Raw genomic sequence first — 21,798 nt, forward strand, 5'->3', positions numbered from 1 at the left:
ATTAAGAAGATGTTTTGATTTTCAGAAATTAAAAGCAGAGAATAATATATCAATAAACAAAGTTCAATGAAATAAAGATGGTAGGGATCTGGAATCCCCCTTGATGATATTGCATCCAAAAAATAAACTCTATGGTTCTTGATTAAAGATTAACGGTAGGATAGATCTAATCATGGTATATATTTCATGAACATATAAACTCAACTTTTAAGCATTCATCGTGGTTACTATGTCTACGACGAATCAAATACTAAAGCAATCCATATATCAATATACATAAGCCATTAAAGAACTATCTATGAAATAACTATGCATGGATCAAGAACATATCAGTGGATATAAGTCATTCAAAGCGAAAAGTTCAGAGTTTACTTCAAAGAGCAATACATCAAAGGTTCCTCCATCACCCTCCCTAAGAAATCAGCCACTCATTTCAAACATTAGCCTCCCTTTTATTTTTTTCTTTTCGGAAACAGGGGATGCCCTGTTTCTTCTTCTTTTTTCTTTTCTTTCTTTGAATGGCTGCCTCCTCTGTTTTCTTCTTTCAAATGAGATATCCGAGCTCTTCAGCCGAGGGAGAAACTTTCTATATCCCCCGATGAATCCCTAATGCCAGTTGCGAGATACCTGGACGCGGAATCGTGGGAGCTCGGACGTGGACGGCTGGATGCGGACGGATGGGAAGACGCTCACGAACGGAATAAGGAGATGGAGCTGGCTCGCGGACGCTGTGGATCACTCGTGGGATGATGGGTTGCACGCGGACGGCTGGGAGGCGCGTGAGGCAGGCGGAGGCTGAGCTTGGGATTCGGATGACACGCTGGTGGGGAGAAAGATCCGAAAATGCGTGAGAGTGGATCTGGGAACGGAGGATGTGCGTGGTAGCTGAACCATGGACAGCTGGGAAGCGAGCTGATTGCGGACGCGAAAGCTTGGACACGGGATGATGCTGGGAGGCTGCACGCGGACGGATCCAAGCGGACGGATCCAAGCGGAAAAGGGGAGGCTCGTGGATGCTGAAGCGCGAGCTCCTTCAAATGGACGCCTGAGATTGTGCACGGGAGCTGGGAACGAGATCTTTGCTGGGGATTGAGACGCGAGGAATGCAAGGAATACGCGGAAGCTGGGATTCGGGATGTTTGGAGGTTGCACGGACACGGGATGAGGGGTCGCATGCTGGGACGCTTGGGAGAAGCAGACGCGGAGGATGCTTCGCGATTCTTCCACGCGGGAGGATGGGCTGCACGCGGGCTCCATCGGGATGAGATGCACGGGCTGCTGGGAATTGGTTGCAATGAACTGGATGGCTGAACTTAGCCTCCTAGTGTGCAACTGGGGTTGAACCATGCGGTTGGCTGGTCACCTGCGGTGATGCATCTTTTTGGACCCAATGCGCATTTTAGCTTCGATTTACTATCACCTGCACCCCACAAAAATATAATATTAATGCAGCACTTTTATCATTATTTGTTAGCAATAATACTAATTTAAGTGATGTGTAGATCGCACTTTTGTGCTCTCATCACACCCTCCAACTAGCTTATTGCTAGTCTCTAGTAATTAACGAGCAAATAATAAAATGAGAGTGCAAAAGGTGTGGTTTAACCTATGAATTTTTATTGAAGCTAAAGACATAAAACTAAGATATGTACCCATTTTCGTAGGGCATCACGATTGCACTTAGCACGTGCAACAAGCCGTTAAACTCCTAGGTTACCCTAATGGACGAGTGTTGTCTCGTGAGGGTTTGCAGAGATGTTACTCACAAACATCATGAATGATATGACATGACATGAGAACCTAATAAAAATGCGAAATAAATTCTAAGCTAATACACATGTAATTAATTAATATATATTTTCAAGCATGGCAACTATCAAAGCAAGAAAAATATAAAAGTGCAGTGTGTATAAAATAGTATGACTTTCTCAGAGTACTAATACTTCCACCACAACAGGACACTGCCTGAGTTTTAGGTGCACTACTCAAGTCCACAAGTGTTTTCTACAATTTGTTAGAACCTGATCCATCAAATTTTCAGAATATCATATGTTGTCTAAATTTGTCAAGAATGGTTCGCATGTAAAGAAAGCTATCAATCTCAACTAAACAATCCAGGTACACAGAGGTCCAATACAATGGACTCAAACCAGCCATTACCACATGTCACTGGGTTCAGCCTGACCAACTCATTCATGCTTATTTTTATTTTATTTTATTTTATTTTCAACACATATGACGACTACAACTGTCCAACCCCATTAGGCTCTAGTAAGGTCCATGTAGCGAGCTTTCAACCAATGATCCCCGATCCAGTTGGTTCAAGACATTAGGTGAAACACCCCTCAAGACTTAATTACTCGAACTAGACTACGCCACGAGGCTAGACTTGTCATCATAAGGATTTTTTTTTTGTTTGTTTGTTTGTTTTTTTTATAATAATTATGCAAGAAAAGAGAAGGTAGACTGAACCATATAGGTATTTTTTATTATATATGTGACTGTATCGTGACTATAGGTTAACCAAGGTTGGATCATAAGGCACCTAAGTAATCTAGTCAGGATATTCAACCTTTATCTTTATGTGAAAACCAAATCATGAACGTTATGGTACGAACAAGAATACTCGTACTTCTTTTACGGATAAGCCTAACAAAAATGCAGTTAACAAATGTGAACTCCTGAGGCTTTCCTATTGTCATTAAGTACACGTGCGGGGATCTAATAATAGGTCTCTGATCAGTCATCGTATGCATGTGTTCCTTGCCTTAATAGTTGCACAAACTTAATATGAACATACATGTGCATTTGCTCAGAAAAGAAAGTAACGGCATAAATCAAATGCAAAAATATTTTTTTTTTCAAAGCAAAATATTTTCCTCCCCAAAACTTAAACATTGCATTGTCCTCAATGTAAAAGATGCAAGAAAACTATATATGAGAGACAATAGGGAAAATAATATTGGAGAGAAGAGTGAATACCTTGAGCTGTTGATATCCAGAAAAGAAGACCTACAAAATAAGAAGTAAACTAGAAATAAAAGAAAAAAAATAATTCTAACTAATATACACATACCTTTGCCGTCAAGCTCAGTCATAAGAAGGCTCCCCAAGGGAAAGGAGTCCTCTTCATCTGCAAAATTCTCAAGAAAAGGTTTTAATCTGTCCATTTACATTAAAAATTTTGCCATTCTGTGGATTCTCAATCTCAACTGCCCCGTGTGGAAAACAGTTTTTACAATGAAAGGATCTGTCCATCTTGATCGTAACTTTCCAGGAAACAGATGTAAGCGAGAGTCATAACAAAGAACTTTTTGTGAAGGTTCAAAAGATTTTCTTAGAATCGATTTATCGTGCCTAATTTTCATTCGTTCTTTACAAAGTCTAGCATTGTCATACGCATCCCGACGAATTTCATTCAACTCACTTAATTGTAATTTTCTAGCTAAACCAGCATTTTGCAATTCAAAGTTTAATTTTTTAATGGCGCAATACGATTTATGCTCTATTTCAACAGGTAGATGACATGCTTTTCCATAGACTAGCCGAGATGGGGACATACCAAGAATAGTTTTATAAGCAGTACGGTAAGCCCACAATGCGTCAAAAAGTTTTAAAGACCAGTCTTTGCATGATGGATTCACCGTTTTCTCTAAAATTCGTTTAATCTTTCGATTGGCTAACTCTACTTGGCCACTAGTCTGCGGGTGATAAGGGGTTGCAATTCTATGGGTGATGCCGTACTTTCGTAATAGGATCTCAAACGGCTTATTATAGAAATATTTTCCCCCATCACTAATTATAACCTTGGGCATCCCAAACCTAGAAAATATGTTTTCTTTAAGAAATTTTAAAACTGGTTTGTGGTCATTTGTTCGACAAGACAACTTCTACCCATTTGGACACATAACACCAACTAAAATGTACTCATATCCAAAAGATGGCGGAAATGGACCTATGAAATCAATGCCCCACGTCAAAAATTTCAATAGCAGTAATGGGCTGAAGAGGCATCATTTGCCTACGAGTTAGACTTCCAACACGACATGGGTCACATGTCCTACAGAACTTGTGAGCATCTTTAAATAGTGTAGGCCAATAAAAACCACATTGCAACACCTTAGCTGCCGTTTTCTTAGATGCAAAGTGTCCTCCGCAAGCACTGGCATGACAAAAAGAGAGTACACTTTGCATCTCATGATCCGGTATGCATCTTTTAAAGATTTGATCATTGCAATACTTGAACAAATAGGGGGCATCATAATAATAACTCCTTCACGCAAGAAATTATTCTTATCATTCGATCCTCAATGCTCCGGCATCGGGTTCGTGACAAGAAAGTTTACAATGTCAGCATACCATGGCATAGTAGAAAGTGCAAACAACTGCTCTTCGGGGAATGAGTCATTGATGGAAAACTGTGGCACCGAATCATTAAAAACTAGTCGTGATAAATGGTCAGCAACCATATTCTCTACTCGATTTTTATCTTTGATAGTGATGTCAAATTCTTGGAGTAGAAGTATCCATCGTATTAAGCGTGGTTTGGCTTCTTTCTTATCCAGCAAATATAGCGCTGCATGGTCCGTGAAGATAACAATAGGAGCACCAAGGATATAAGAGCGAAATTTGTCTAATGCAAATACTACTGCAAGCAATTCCTTCTCGGTGGTGGTATAATTCATTTGAGCATCGTTTAAGATTTTGCTTGCATAGTAAATGACATATGGCTTATTATTCTTGCGTTGTCCTAGAACAGCTTCTATCGCATAGTCGCTAGCATCACACATGATCTCAAAAGGTAATGACCAATCGGGTGGTCGCACGATGGATGCAGTGCTAAGCATAGACTTCAACTTTTCGAATGCATCTTGACAGGTTTCAGTCCAATTGAACGGTGTATCAAGGGATAGGAGGTTACATAACGGTCGAGCTATGACACTAAAGTCTTTGATGAACCTTCTATAAAATCCGGCGTGACCTAATAATGATCTAACATCTCTAACCGTCTTGGGTGCAGGTAGCTTAGCAATTAAATCGATCTTAGCTCTATCTACTTTCATGCCCTTCGATGAAACAATGTCCTAGGACAATTCCCTTTGGCACCATGAAGTTGCATTTTTTCCAATTCAGTATCAAATTCTTTTCCATACATCGAGCTAAGACTGCTTGTAAATGTGACAGGCAATCATCAAATGAGTCGCCAAAAACGGAGAAGTCATCCATGAACACTTCCAAAAACTTCTCGTTCATGTCTTCAAAAATGCTGAGCATGCATCTTTGGAATGTTGCAGGTGCATTACACAACCCGAATGACATCCGTCGGAAGGCAAATGTGCCAAAAGGACAAGTGAAAGTAGTTTTTTCTTGATTCTCAGGTGAAATTTCGATTTGGTAGTATCCGGAATAGCCATCGAGAAAACAATAGAAATTGTGTCCTGCAACTCTTTCCAAAACTTGGTCTAGGAAGGGTAGGGGAAAGTGATCTTTCCTAGTGACCAAATTCAATTTTCGGTAGTCAACACACATGCGCCAACTCGTCGGAACGCAAGTAGATTTACCACTTGCTGTCGAAAATCGGGTAAATAATACCCACATCAAGCAACTTAAGGACTTCTGTTTTAACTACGTCTCTCATTGTCGGATTCAGCCTATGCTGCATTTGCCTTGTGGTTTTCGCATTATCCTCCAAATATATCCGATGCATGCAAATCAAAGGGTTAATCCCCTTTAAGTCTACAATCGACCATCCAAGCGCTTCTTTATGACTCTTTAGGACCGTAAGTAATTTTCCTTCTTGATCATTATCGAGCTCAGTTGAGATAATTACGGAAAAAGTGTTATCAGGTCCAAGAAAGGCATACTTGAGTTCCCTTGGTAAGGGTTTCAGCTCAAGTATGGGTGCTTGTTTCCGAGATTGTACAATTTTTGTCCCTTATGAGGGCAACTGCTCGAATTCCTCTATTCTCGATCTCCACCCATTGACCATCATGACATTCGAATTATCTAAAACAGGTGGGACCACATCATCAGCAGTACCTTCAGAACACCAATCTATTAAACCATTGTCGGCCGATTTAGTAAATGTTTTTTTTAACAGATATTCTTCTGCAATGGTTTCAACCCATTCAACCTCTTTACTTTCTTCATGATCACTGGGTTGTTTGCCTATACTAAAGACGTTCAATTCCAAGGTCATATTGCCAAAAGAAAGCTTCATGGCACCATTCCTACAATTGATCAATGCATTAGAAGTTGCAAGGAATGGACGTCCTAAGATGACCGGAATCTGAGATGGTGAATTGGAAGCCGGATGTGTGTCCAATACGATAAAATCGACAGAAAAATAGAACTTGTCTACTTGGACCAACATATCTTTGATAATCCGTCTAGGGACCTTCACTAACCTGTCAGCTAATTGTAAGGTGATAGTTGGCTTCAACTCACCCAAACCGAGTTGCTCATATACCGTATATGGCAACAAGTTCATACTCGCTCCTAAATCTAGCAATGCTCGCTCAATCCTAAAATTGCCAATGATGCACGAGATAGTTGGGCAACCTGGATCCTTATATTTAGGGAGAATGTTATGCTGTAAAATCGCACTCACATTTTCAGCCAGAAATGCCTTCTTCTTGACATTTAACCGACATTTGACAGTGCACAAATCCGTCAAAAATTTTGCATATGAAGGCACTTGTTTGATTGCATTAAGAAGAGGTACATTGATTTTTACTTGCTTAAAAAGCTCAAGAATTTCAGAGTTTGGGGGTCTACCTTTATCACCATGGCGACTTCCTACATCGTCATCAGCCATCTCACCAGATCTGAGATTTTGCGAAAGAGTTTCAATAATATGATCTAAGGAATTGTCAAAAGTTTTTCGATTCAAATGGCCTGTGTTGTCCCTATTCCAACCTAGCATACAAAATTTAATGTTATTTTTTTTTTAAATGATCACCCTTGATCTTTTTTTAAAGTTTTTATCAATTTTCAATTAGCAACAAGGGTTAATGAGATATGATAACAATAAAATTCTAATTCTAAAAAAAAATTTTAACATAGAAAATTCAAAACAGACAGCAGCAAGGTTTCATATTAATCTAATGGTCTTAAAAGTCTCAGAATGTCAATCAAATTGTTCAGATTATTGAAACACACGTCCTGCACCAGTCGACCAAATTTGAGTCCAATCAGACGGTGAATTACTCTGATATCAAAGTTTGATGCAGACTGTGCAGGGAATAAAAAACAGCAGTAAAGATTTTTTTTTTCCTTCAATTTTAGTTTTACTATAAGGTTCAACCTAACTACTAAGGTACTAATTAAATCTAAAATTATACTAATAACTCAGCCGTTCCCTGGCAACGGTGCCAAAAAACTTGATGCGTCACAGAACTGCTCTCCCAAGTATTGGAGAATTGCACAAGTAGTAAATTCTCGAAAGTCCGAGGTCGAATCCTCAGGGAACGAAATATATATGAGATTATTTAGTATAATTTCAGATTAATTAATTCAATAAATTTGTGGATTAAGATGATGTTTTGATTTTTAGAAATTAAAAGCAGAGAATAATATATCAATAAACAAAGTTCAGTGAAATAAAGATGGTAGGGATCTGGAATCCCCCTTGATGATATTGCATCCAAAAAATAAACTCTATGGTTCTTGATTAAAGATTAACGGTAGGATAGATCTAATCATGGTATATATTTCATGAACATATAAACTCAACTTCTAAGCATTCATCGTGGTTACTACGTCTACGACGAATCAAATACTAAAGCAATCCATATATCAATATACATAAGCCATTAAAGAACTATCTACGAAATAACTATGCATGGATCAAGAACGTATCAATGGATATAAATCATTCAAAGCCAAAGTTCAGAGTTTACTTCAAAGAGCAATACATCAAAGGTTCCTCCATCACCCTCCTTAAGAAATCAGCCACTCATTTCAAATATTAGCCTCCCTTTCATTTTTTTTCTTTTCGGAAACAGGGGATGTCTTGTTTCTTCTTTTTTTTTTTCTTTCTTTGAATGGCTGCCTCCTCTGTTTTCTTCTTTCAAATGAGATATCCGAGCTCTTCAGCCGAGGGAGAAACTTTCTATATCCCCCGATGAATCCCTAATGCCAGCTGCGAGATACCCGGACGCGGAATCGTGGGAGCTCGGACATGGATGGCTGGATGCGGACGGATGGGAAGACACTCACGAACGGAATGAGGAGATGGAGCTGGCTCGCGGACGCCGTGGATCACTCGTGGGAGGATGGGTTGCACGCGGACGGCTGGGAGGCGCATGAGGCAGGCGGAAGGCTGAGCTTGGGATTCGGATGACACGCTGGTGGGGAGAAAGATCCGGAAACGCGTGAGAGTGGATCTGGGAATGGAGGATGTGCGTGGGAGCTGAACCATGGACAGCTGGGAAGCGAGCTGATTGCGGACGCAAAAGCTTGGACACGGGATGATGCTGGGAGGCTGCATGCGGACGGATCCAGGCGGAAAAGGGGAGGCTCGTGGATGCTGAAGCGCGAGCTCCTTCAAATGGACGCCTGAGATTTTGCACGGGAGCTGGGATGCGCGGATGAAGTGGGATCTTTGCTGGGGACTGAGACGCGAGGAATACGTGGAAGGAAGCTGAGATTCGGGATGTTGGGAGGTTGCACGGACACGGGATGAGGGGTCGCATGCTGGGACGCTTGGGAGAAGCAGACGCGGAGGGTGCTTCGCGATTCTTCCATGCGGGTGGATGGGCTGCACGCGGGCTCCATCGGGATGAGATGCACGGGCTGCTGGGAATTGGTTGCAATGAACTGGATGGCTGAACTTAGCCTCCTTCTAGTGTGCAACTGGGGTTGAACCATGCGGTTGGCTGGTCACCTGCGGTGATGCATCTTTTTGGACCCAATGCGCATTTTAGCTTCGATTTACGATCACCTGCATCCCACAAAAATATAATATTAATGCAGCACTTTTATCATTATTTGTTAGCAATAATACTGATTTAAGTGATGTATAGATCGTATTTTTTTGCTCTCATCAAATGTCATCTACGTATATTTGTACTACTACAAGATTTTTATCTTTTCTTTTTAAGAATAGTGTTTTATCAATATTTTCTCTATTGAAATCATTATCTAGCAAAAATTTACTCTACATACAGTGCCTTATGTAATTTAAACACAATCTGGAAATTCATGATTTTCAAAACTAGAAGGTTGCTCTACTTATACCTCCTCTGCTATATAGCCATTTCGAAAGGCACTCTTAACATCTATTTGATACAATTTAAAATTCATATAGCATGCAAATGCTAGGAGTAATCTAATAGCTTCAAGCCTAGCAACAGGAGCAAAGGTTTCCTCAAAGTCAATCCCTTCTTCCTGATTGTAGCCTTTCGCTGCTAGCCTAGCTTTGTTCTTTATTACTATTCCATTTTCATCTAGTTTATTTCTAAAGACCCATTTAGTTCCAATAACTGAATTATTTTCAGGTCTTTTGGTTAATGTCCATGCTTCATTTTTTTCAAATTGATTTAATTCTTCTTGCATAGCATTAATCCAATTTTCATCATGTTCTGCTTCTTTATAAGTTTTAGATTCTATTTGAGATACAAAGGCAAGATAATTATTAATATTTCTTAAAGAGGACCGAGTTCTACCCCTTACGATGGATCACCTATAATTAAATCTTTAGGGTGTCCATGCGCATACCTCCATTCTTTAGGTAGGTCCTAAAATTATGGTTGACTTTGATCTTCCTTTTCTTCCTCATCTTCCTTTGATGTATCTTCTTGTTCTTGAGTTGGTGTATCTTGAATCGTCATCTTTTAAAGCTCGAATGTGCCTGCATCATCATCAAAAACATCCTCTTTCCTAGAAGATTTGCTGTCAGACTCATCAAAAACAACATATACTAATTCCTCAACAACAAGAGACCTCCTGTTGAAGACTCTGTATGCTCTGCTAGAAGTAGAGTATCCTAAAAAGATATCCTCATCTGACTTGGCATCAAATTTACTTAATTTCTCTTTGCCATTATTTAGAATAAAACAACGACAACCGAAAACTCAAAAATATTTAACAATTGGTTGCTTATCTTTCCGAAATTCATAGAGAGTTTTCTTTGTAATTGGGCGGACCAAAATACGGTTTAAAATATGACAAGCAGTGTTCACAGCTTCTGCCCAAAAGTACTTTGGAAGATCTGACTCAGAGCATAATGCGAGCCATTTCTACTAAGGTCCTATTTTTTCTTTCAACAACCCTATTTTGTTGAGGTGTCTAGGAGCTGAGAAATTGTGAGAAATACCATTTTCATTACAAAACTTTTCAAAGTATTGATTTTCAAATTCAGTTCCATGATCACTACGAATAAAAACTAAAGTAGTATTCTTTTTGGTTAAAATATTTTTGTAAAACTTCAAAAATGCTGAAAATGCTTCATCTTTATGTGCAAGGAATGAAACCCAGGCTTGCCTTGAGAAGTCATCCACAATCAGTAGGCCATACTTCCTAGGCTTGCAGTCCTAGTAGGTCCAAATAGATCCATGTGGATGAGTTCCAAGGGCTTAGAAATTGAAACTATATTCTTTGATTTAAAAAATGTTCTTGTTTGCTTATCTAATTGACATGCATCACAAATCTTATTTTTTTCAAAAGTTAACTTTGGCAAGTCTTTTACTAAATCCTTTTTAACTAGTTTAGAAATCAAATCCATACTTGCATGTCCTAGTCTTCGGTGCTATAACCAACTAGTCTCATTTACTTTGTCCTTCATAGCAACTAGGCATTGACCATTCTTCATGGCTAGATCATCAAGATCAACCATGTTTACATTTCCATGCTTATGTCCTATGAGTATAATACTATTGTCTTTGGGACTAGTAATTATGCATACTGATGATTCAAAAGATACTTTAAAGCCTTTATCACAAAATTGACTGATACTAAGCAAGTTATGTTTTAGACCATTTACTAACAAAATATTATCTATGAAAGTAGATGGAGTGATACTTATTTTGTCCTTTTCAATAATGTGACCTTTGCCATCAAAAGTCAACACTCCATTTTTGGATTCTAAGGTGATGGATTAGTCTTTATTATCTGTCATGTGTCTTGAACAGCCACTATCTAGGTACCACAGCCGATTCTTCTCATTGACCGTAAGACACTTCAAACAAGATTAAGAATCCAATTTAGGTACCCAAGCTATGTTGGGTCCTTTAGGGTTAGTATTTATGGTTCCTTTTGGAACCCAGATTCTTTTGAATTTTTGTTTGCCTTTTACATTTGATTTGGTATTAAATTTTCTAAAATCACATTCATAAGCCTTATGTCCTACTTTGTTATAACAATAATAAGTTGTGTTTTCATTCTTAGATTTTACAAACAGGTTCTTTAGGTATTTTTGTTTTCTGTTTGTTCTATACCCTAATCCTGCTTTGTCATAAACAGCTCTTTGACTATTTAGAATCATATTTAATTTATTTGAGCTGAGAGTGAATCTATCCACTAAAGATTTATATTTTTTCATTTTCCTTTTTAGTTCAATATTTTCTTTGATTAAGGTTTCAGTTTCATTAGTTAATTTCTTACTTAATATTTCATAATCATTAGATAGTTTTAGTTTTCCTTCTATTAAGGTCTGATTTTCATTCTTTAATTTTTTATTTTTGTGAATAAGTTTTTTATGTTCTTCCATAAGGTCTAAAAAGGCATTATGCAATTCATCAACAGTAAAATCACAGTCAAGTTCAGAATTTACCTGATCATCATCATGTGCCATGAAGCAAATTTGAGCTGTATTTTGCTGCTCTTCCTCATCTGAGCTCGATTCCTCACTTTCACTCTAGTTAGCCATGAAGGCTTTCTTCTTGAATTTCTTCAGCCTCCTTTGTAACAATGGACAATCTATCTTGAAGTGTCCGGGCTTCTTACATTCATAACAGTTGGGCAGATCCTTTTCTTTTTCCTTGTCCTTTTCTTTGCTGAAGCTATCTTTGGAGAAGGGCTGCTTCTTGTAAAACCCTTTCTTCTTCCTCATAAACCTTTTGAATTTTCTTGCAAGCATTGCTACTTCATCATATTCTTCTGCCTCATCAGAGTGATCTGACTCAATGTCTTCTTTAGGAATGGTAGACTTCAGAGCACTGGTCTTTCTTTTCTTGATCTCTTCTTCAGAATTTTGCTTCATTGTCAACTCATGAGTCACTCATGAAGCTAGAAGCTCTTCCAATTGAAATGTGTTGAGGTCCTTTGCCTCCTGAATCGCTGTTACTTTGGCCTCCCACATACGAGGTAGAGATCTGAGAATTTTACACACTAATTCAGAGTTAGAATAAGATTTACCTAAACTCTTAAGACCATTTATTATGTCCGTAAATCTAGTAAACATTTCAGTTATTGTTTCAGAGGGCTCCATTTTAAATAATTCATACTTATGTACAAGCATATTTATCTTTGATTGCTTAACTTGATTTGTGCCCTCATGAGTGACCTCTAATCTATTCTAAATTTCTTTAGCAGAAATGCATGTTGAAATTCTATGAAATTCATCGCATCAAGCGAGCAATAAAGAACATTCATGGCCTTAGCATTGAGCTGGGCCATTCTTTTGTCATTGTTATCCCAATTTTTTTCGGGCTTAGGGATGACCATGCCATCTACACTAATAGTGGGTGTGTGTGGTCCTTTGAGTATGATACTCCATATATCATAATCTAGTGCTCAGATGAATATCCTCATCCGTGCTTTCCAGTAAGTATAGTTTGTGCCATTAAATAAGGGTGGTCTATTTGTTGACTGTCCCTCAGATAGGAAACTACCGACTTGAGTTGCCATGATCTTTGGTTCTTGATCGCGAGATCAACAATTAATATTAGAGCACTTGGCTCTGATACCATTTGGTGCCCAAGGTGACAACCCAAGAGGGGATGAATTGAGTTTTCTAAGAATTATGACCCCAAATTAATTTATAAATAAGTGCACAATTTAACCTATGTGAAAGGTATAGATACAGTGGAAGCGAATGTAAGTAAGATCTAGGCAATCACAAGTAAATCAGTTAAGAGATTAAGCTAGAGCAACTACACAATGCAAGGGGGAAAGTAAAGCAAGAAGCACAAAGAACACAATGCAAACACAAGCAAGTATAGTGGTTCGGTGCACTCCAAGGCACCTACATCCACTGTCCAAACGTCTTCTTGGGAATTCACTATAATCCCACGGATTACAGTTGGATTGTTTTACCCGGCTCATAATCCAAAAATCTACACAGTTGGTTTTTCCAGGCTCACCAACAAAAACACTTACAGTTGGTTTTTCGGGCTCACTAACAAGAACCTACACAGTTGGTTTTACGGGCTCACCAGCAAAAACCCACACAGTTGGTTTTAAGGGCTCACCAACAAAAATCTTACAAGAAGTATAAGTAATTCAGAATTTAAAGCTCATTAAATGAGCAAATAAAGCAAATATGCACTAAAGGAAAGAAAAGAAAATTGATAACGCTTTGAAGACACTTTTTTTTTCTTTGCTGAGGTTGCTTCACTCTTTAATGGGTTGGTTGAGCTTTTGAAGGCACTTGGATTTCTGCTCAACACTTTTCTTTTTGGGCTTGAACTGAAGCAATAATAGAACTCTCTTGAATATGCTCTTTCTCTTGAATGCACACTTAAATTTTCACCAAGAATTATTTTTCTGATGAATAGTAGCTCTTAAATACTTCTCCAACATCCAAATAGCAGTTACTAGCCGTTGGATTGAAAAAACTAGCCGTTTATAGCCGTTGGAACCTTAAAAATTACTTCTGCAGAACTAGCCGTTAGGTTGTCAGTCGAGCTGGGGTCGACCCTAGCAAATCTGGGGTTGACTCGAGTAGGTCTGGGGTCGACTTGAACTTTGGTGGAGTCGGCTCTGATAGAAGTTTCAGAGAGTAAGTTTCTGTTGATACTGGTTGGGGTCGATTCGAGATCTGGGTGCAGAAAAACAAGCTTCTATCTTGACTGTTGGGGTCGACCCGAACTCTGTGCCAAATGTTCAGGGCGTGTCGGGGTTGGCTCGAAACCTGTGCCAATGTGCCAAAGTGTGCCGGGGTCGGCTCCAGTCTCCCTAGGGTCGACTCTAACACTGATTTTCTGCATCTTTAGGTTAGATTTGCACATAGAACTTATAAAATGCATTGCAAGTCATTTATTTTCATTTAGGATGTTTAGCACAAGAAAGTTTCATGTCTTTAAACATGGAAAATACAGAATTGCACTTCAACAAAGGAAACTTGGCTTTTAAGTCTATCAAACTGAATTTTAGGTTTTTCCTCAAGTTCTTCCATTAAATTTGTCTTTAGATGAGTTCTTGAAAGTTGTTTTAATTGTATCAGCAAAGCATATCAAGAATGTATCAATTCTTTCTTCCTTACACATTTATGTACTAGCTCAACTGAAATACTTAAGTCAAAGATATTAGTACTTCAATATGACCTCAATGGCTTTGTAAACATCAAAATCACACTAAGGTCAACAACAAGAGGGAAAAGAAAACAAGTAGAAAAGAACTGTTAGCTTGAGCAGCTTCTGATCCGACCACATTGGCGGCCTCTGCAGCGTCCCAGACTGTCACCTCGGCGACGAGCTCGTTTGCTCCGGGCATCATCCACTCTGGCGTCGGCGGGCCGAGATGAAGCGCATTTTGTAGCGGAAGTCCTTGGTGACGCCGATGATGAGATTCTTCGACCTCTCCTCAGATCGAGCTCCATCCGACGCAACCACCTCGTTGTGTCGGGCCATCAGGATCTTTTTGCTGAAGATCATCCTCGCAACTTCTCACAACGAAGATGGTGGCCGAAAAAAGGACGAAAGCAAGAGAAATCGAATGGGGGCCCTAAGATCCCCCCAAGACCTTATATGGCTCAGATCGGGTTAACCAAACGCCTAAGTAGCCGGATCTCGCCGCGTGGCAGGTCCAGAAGCTCCCTCAGTGGATCTTCCTGGATTATAGCATTGAAGACCAACGGTCATGAGAGCTGTGCTTCGAAGAACGGGGCATGAATGACTCACTCCTCGCGTTCCACCCAATGAAGTCTTGAGAAGGAGCATGCACGCAACACTTCAAAGAGCTTCTGCGGTTGCTCCCGCTTCAATTGACGTGGCAACCTGATCCACTCAAACTCGGCTTGCAGGACTCGGCCTGAAGTAACAAGCCCTCAATTATGCGAAGTATACCCAGCTTAGTGCGCACATCCTCATAAGCACTTGGTTATGACAGGACGACCAACTGTCCAACTACTTCCTTCGCCCGAGCCGAAGAGCGACTTGACCTCGGAAGTCGGAAGACAAATGATGGGGGGCAAAATGGATCATCCTGCTCACAACATGGGACCACCCTATTTCAGCTAAATAGATATTAGCACCAAGCAGGACAGACCTTGGTCCCGCTGAGCACCAGTTCGACCTCGAACCTTACAAAAGGCCGAGCTGACCTCGGCCAAACCTCTCCGCTCGGGGCGCCCTGCAGGATCGACCAAGAGCCGAAGAGGCCCCGTCGACCGTATGTATCTACAATGATGCCCATCGAGCCGGGCTCGGGGCACCTTGCAGTATCAACCAAGAGCTGAAGAGGCTCCGTTGACTGCAGGGATCCACAATGATGCCCCGGCCTAAGCTGGGGCCCCTACCGAGCTGACAGAGTCCGCGAAGCCGACCTCACCGAACGTATGTCGCGGCCTCCCAAATCGGCCCGACCTCAGTGCTTATCAAGCTGACTTCACCAAGTAAAGGCTGTGGCCTCCAAGCGAGCCTCGCCTACGGCCGCATACACTACGCCATGCTTTGCTTGCTTGCCACTTTACGACATGACGACCAAGGGCCATACCTTGCTGCTAAGGGCCATACTCTGTTAACGCCTGCAACGCCATACCGTGCGCAGGAACAGCTCGAAACTTGTGCCCTAAGCAAGCTGTGGCCATACGCCATCTGGGCACCTCCGCGGAAACTATAAATAGCCCCATCAGGTAACGCCTTAGGACTTTTGGCTGGACCACCTAAAATCCACTCTAACTTAATCATTGGAGGGCTCTCATCGGAATCCCACCGGTGAGACTTTGTGCAGGTCTGCTGGCGCGCAGGAAGCGGCATCCCCGCTGCATCCCGACCGGTAGCTCCCCTGTCTCCTCCGGCGTGGTCACCCTCGGGCCGAATTTGAACCACAACATATACCATCCGAAGTTAGAACATGGTACTGAGGAATTGTCTATGCTCTTAGATGATACCCTACCAGTCCATCATTTAGATCTGGTTCAGGTCTGAGTTTGTTGTAAATCACATGACCTGTTGGTATCCATCAATCGAGCCTAGGTATGTGAAGACCGAACCCCTACCTAAAACTTGTTAGTTTTGGATTGGGTATGGATTTGACCTTTAGAAAGATTAGCATAGGGAGATTTAGCAGGTTTACATATGCAAACATATAAACTATTGAAAGCTAAAAATGCTGCTTGATAACTAAAATGAAAAAGAAAGGATTATATGCCAGCACTTTGTATGTATGAAAATTCATGGATAAATAAGTGAAGCTATAAAGTATATATCATGGGAAATATATGTCCCACAAACAAGTTTCAAGTCTATGTTGGGTTGGGTTTTACCCTTTTAATATATGATCATGTAATTGTTGCTCATGGTTAGATATATTCACTACTAAATTTAAACCAAATCCCAAAATCTAGAATAGGTCTCCTTTTGTATCCATGTTCAACCAATAAATCTTTGTTTCTAAGTTGATGTGTTCTGATATTATTAATCCTCATCTTGCTTGACTTATCCAGGCTGATGCCATGGGTTGTACTTGTACTAGAATGAGGTAACTTGGGTCTTACCCCCTCTTTCCATGGGAAAGGAAAAGGCTTTGGGTTCAGATCGGGTCTAAGACTGAGTTGTTAACACAACCCTTGATGCACACATTTTTTTTAAGAAAGAATGTTTGTTTCAAGGCTTTGGTCTCATCAATCAAGATCATGGTATGCTGAACCGGCCCGTACCGGCCGGTTCAGCACGTACCGTACCAGCCAGCGACCGGACGGTACGGGGGTGGAAAACGGTACCGGACCCATACCAAGAGAATCCAGCCAGAGCCGGAGAAAAAGAATAGAAGAGAGCGAGCGGGAGAGGGAGGAAAAAGGAGAGGCCTCTGCTGTCCGCGGAGGGCCACGGGAGGGCAGCGTATGCCGCGATACCGGGCCCGTACCGAGAGAACCCAGCCGAAGCTGGGGAAGAAGAAGAGGAGAGAGCGAGCAGGGGAGGGAGGGAAAAGCCGAGGCCTCCGCCCCCCCACCTCCGTGCGGGCTCCGCCGCCGCCCCTCCCGCCTCGCGTTCCTCTGTGGGCGGCGGAGGTCTCTCCTTTTTCCTCCTTCCCCCGTTTGCTCTCTCCTCTTCTTTTCCGGCTCCGGCTGGGTTCTCTCGGTACGGGCCTGGTACCGAAACGATACCAAATACGCTGAACCGGTATCATACTGGTCCGATAGGCGACCGGTACGCCTACCGGTACCGGTACGGCATACCTTGTTCAAGATTCTTTTTAGTAAATTTGATATAATACTTTAGTTATTTCCTCTTTTATATTCACATATTATAGAGTGCTGTTTGTGTTTGGAGGAGCAGTTACTAAAAGAATGTATTTGCTTAAATTGGGCCTCACATGTTGAGCTCAAATTAGATCATGTTGTAACGGTAGATATTTCTCCTAGCTTGGTTAACAAAGAATGTTGTTGGAGGAAGGAAATCGCTTGCATAGGCCTTCTGCATTTGTGGCTAGAGTGTCTGATGCCTTTTCCTGTAAGATGTTACTGGAATTTTTCTGTGATTATAGTAATATTTTAAGGAAATGAGACATAGGATCTTTGTGAATGGTCTGATTTCTCTGTCTCCTCCTTTTTTAATCCAAAATTTGTTATGGTGATGACTTGGTGGGTTTTCAATTGCCATATGTCTCAGGTTAATTATATGAGATAAAAAGATGTAGTATTTGTTTTTGTCCTTACGCAAATGTAAATTGGATTAATTATATAATGAGGTGAAAGTATGCCCTTTTTATTTGGTCAAAAAATCTTGGAACGTTGTTGAAAGAATTATCATAAACTTGCTGTACGGTCGGTTAGTATCCTTTTTCAATTTCTGTGAAACATGAACATTAGTTATGCATCAAGATTCACTTTGTGATATATCAATGTTCCTCTTCAAGGAGGGATGTATGGGGGTATTTGTTGTAAATTTATGCTCATAATTCTCTTATAATAGTACTACGTTCTTAAATTTGGAAACGTGGGAGGTGGTACCTTTGCAATTCTGTTCATGATCTATAACAAGAAAGTTATGCAGTATTTTTCTGAATTTACAGGGATGGAACATCCTTGGAATGGCCCAAGCAGATTCACATTGTGGGAATGGTGGCATGTCAACCAGTATGGCACTTTCAGATGCGCAGGTGGCAGCACTTCAGGCTGTTGCTGAAGCTTTTAATGTTCCAACAATGGGAGCCACCTCTTCATTTGGTACTTTTGTTCCTCATCCTGCAACTACTTCGATTGATGGATGTATTTGTGCCTGTGTAATGACTGTTTGATTGTTTTTGGTTCCTTTACTGTTATTTGATTCACTACCGTCGGTGGAGTGATACGAGGTGCATAGTTGCAGGACTCATAGTCCAATGAACCTTGAGAGACAGTCAATTGATGAAAGTTGAGGTTTCTCAGTTTGTTACTGCATGATATATGTTTCTTTTTTTTTTATAAACCATAAATTCCACAACATTTTCTGTTTATTTGAGGTTTGATGAGCTCTTCAGCAAGCATTCCTATGTGAGGCTATTCTCTGGTCTGTTTTAGTTTTATCAAATCCTTTGTAATGACTACTGCTTTGGTTTATTCTTTTCCTCCAAGGCTCTAGTTTGAGTCTCGGTACAAATCCATGCCGCCCTTACTGTAGGATTGTTGTTGGCCTTTGTTGTGTGGTGGTCACATCAAAATGGCAATCTATCAAATCTTGAAAATATAATTAGCCATGCAATTATCTCTACATGTAGATTCAGTCATACGTATTTTTCTTTCCGTTTTTGAATTCCTTTTTCTGATATTGTCAGCTAACATTTAATGCTTTATTTTTTGTCAATTGTTGTGCGAGATTTATTTACTGAATAAAATGCATGATGACAGCCGAGCATTAGTTAGACTTGCACTTCTATGACAGCAGCATTTCCTTATGTAGGACAACCCCTCTAGGACAAAACTACATTTTTCGTGTTCATGAAAAGGATAGTGCATATGTCATGCTTTAGAAAAATCAGTTTATATTTTACTTATTGTGAAGATTATCGTTTCTGCTGGTATGAATAGCTATGCGTGCCAAGCAGGGATCTAATTTATCTTTTATGCTTGAGCAGCTCTTCCAATCAAAGTACTGCCATTGTCTGATAAGCTTTCAGAAGGGAACAAAGGATACTTGTTGCCTTATTGCTCCCCCAGTCAATCTTTGGAAGTATTATCTCACCAATACGAAGAAACTCCAAAACTCCTGGTCCAAATCCATTAGTGCACGCTGCTGCTATAGCTGCTGGTGCCCGTATTGCTTCCCCTGAAGTTGCTGCTTCGCTGATTAAAGCTGTGCAGTCCAGAACTGCTGTGCACATTAGATCTGGAGGCTCTTTGCCCAAATTGCCTGTTAGGATTGGTGGGGATTCTCTTGCACAATCAGGGTTATATCTTAATACCTCAAATATCCAATACTTGACAACTGGGGAGCCATCAATTCCATTTCCTGATACTGGTGTGCTGCCAGATGCGGCACTTCCAGGGGATCACCAAGAAGGTATAGCCAGTGAGGTTAGAGAAATGCAGATGACCATGGCTGAGCATGCTGATTTTTTGAACTCGGACTCAAGAGAGGAACAAAACATCTTGTATCACTGCATGGGTGGGGAATCTCAAACTCTAGTTGAGCTGCAGCATGCTGGATTTAGTGCAGACTGACTTGGGTGTGTGCAGGGCCAGGTGTAAATTGAGGTGAGAAACTGTTTTTGAGTTATTGAGAAGTATTTATAATGAGATAATTTGTAATTCTTTCCCATGAAGCACATGCCCTGCAGCACTGTTTGCTTTTTCTTGCCCTTCTTCCTCAACAGATGTGCTGTTTGGTTGGAGAGAGCATGTTTATTTGCTTGTTGCGATGCCATCAGATTGGCAGCAGAGTTTAGAATCAATTTTTATGGTGCGTATTCCACCTTATCCTGAATCTGAGCTGGCACCAGAGTGTGATATATAGGCGTACAGTCAGCCTCATAAGAAGAAAGAGATTTACCAGCATTTGCAGATGATAGTGCCTCTTGATGGTCGTCTCCGTAGCTGTTACTATTGATTATTCAAAAAAAATATTAAGACAATGAGAGGAAGCGTCTCAAAATCGGGTAAGAGGTTACCGGTAATAACTCTCAATGACTTACCAATTGCATTAGTTGGTACCTTATATTAGTTGGTGTGAAGGTGAAAGAATTCAATACTATCAGAAACAAAGTTGAGGGCTCACGCGGAATGGCTCAAGCAGGTGGATTGGTCATTCGCGGCCAAATTTTGTTCATTTAAAGGCCGCGAGCTAGAAATATGACTCCTCTCTCACACGCGCGCGTATGCGCACATGACAACAGTTTTTTTCCATCCTATTGAACCTAGTACTTTCCAACAAGAAATTCAGGATGACCATTAGATTTTCAAAGTATGGATGGCTCAAAGGCTGGAATATATACACACACGTGCACACACGTTAGAGTTAGCTTAAAAGAAGAAATACAAAAAGCTGCCATTTAGCATTGTTTTTGTTTTTTATTTTTAGAAACAAAAAGAAAATTCTATTTCTAATTTTTTTTAAATTTCTAAAAATATAAATATGTTTAGTATACTCAATTATGGGCTTCGGATTGTTCTCGCGCCCTACCACCAACGTGCGGTTGACGTGCGGTAGGATGCAACGGAAGCAGCAATCACGGGCCACCCAAGAGAAGACGGGAAGAACTAGGGAGAAGGGATCAGAGACAGAGAGGGGAGTGGAGGTTCGGTGATTACTTGGCTTGAGACGAAGCTGCATTCGGTTTTGGAGGAGGGAAGCTAGCCGCTCCAAGCCTCGGTTAATGAAAACAGGGTCGGCGCTAGTCGAAGGTTGGGGGAAACTAGAGGAGGAAGATCCGACGTGATGATTTGGGGAGGAATGGCATTGATGCGGAAGAAATCTTGTAGCTTTCTGGTGAGATATGGGCCTATAGTCCTTATGGGGGAAATCTTCTATAGTCCTTAGGGGCCTCTGGCTAGCCTGGCAAGTGAATGGGTTATGAAATATGGGCCTAAGGACTCCTTACGGAAAAGTGGGAAACCGACTCTTGGAGCCATGTCCCCTTTGGGCTGCAGCTGCGGCTTGTGGGCAGTGAAAGGGTCTAAGGGTAATCTGGGTTCGGGTCATGTCAGATGGGATCTTGAGTAAACGATCCAAATTGATCCAAAAAAAATGGGTCGGGTTGGGTCCAAGTCGGGTTGAGATTGGATTGATCAAGACCCGATCCGAAAAACAGAATGAGTCCAAATTTAGAACCTGACCTGGACCCATGGGTCCTCTAAAACGGGTCGGGTCGGGTTGGGTAACCCGACCCATTTGAAGCCTTAGCCAAAGGATTCTTATTTTATTTACTAGTCTTGATTATTAGTATGAAGCATGTCCTTTGTAGTCTATAAGGGGACCTCGGCATCCAACATATCAAAAT

The 21,798-nt window shown here is 40.8% G+C and overlaps 1 protein-coding gene across 2 annotated transcripts in view; it reads left to right on the plus strand.

Moving 5' to 3' along the window:
* LOC103697533 overlaps positions 1-20,326 on the plus strand; it is a 34,241-nt gene extending 13,915 nt beyond the window's left edge. Inside the window, exons 3-5 of one of the 2 annotated variants that reach the window (XR_005509443.1) lie at positions 18,397-18,550; positions 19,438-20,056; positions 20,176-20,326. Coding sequence is in view for 1 of the 2 variants with exons in the window: in XM_039121287.1 (XP_038977215.1) it covers positions 18,397-18,550; positions 19,438-19,586 (303 nt within the window). In the remaining variant the exon portion in view is untranslated. The other variant, XM_039121287.1, reaches the window with a different exon arrangement.
* Positions 20,327-21,798: the final 1,472 nt, after the last annotated feature.

This window comes from Phoenix dactylifera, unplaced genomic scaffold, assembly GCF_009389715.1.
Source record: "Phoenix dactylifera cultivar Barhee BC4 unplaced genomic scaffold, palm_55x_up_171113_PBpolish2nd_filt_p 001032F, whole genome shotgun sequence".
Classification (NCBI taxonomy): Eukaryota; Viridiplantae; Streptophyta; class Magnoliopsida; order Arecales; family Arecaceae; genus Phoenix; species Phoenix dactylifera.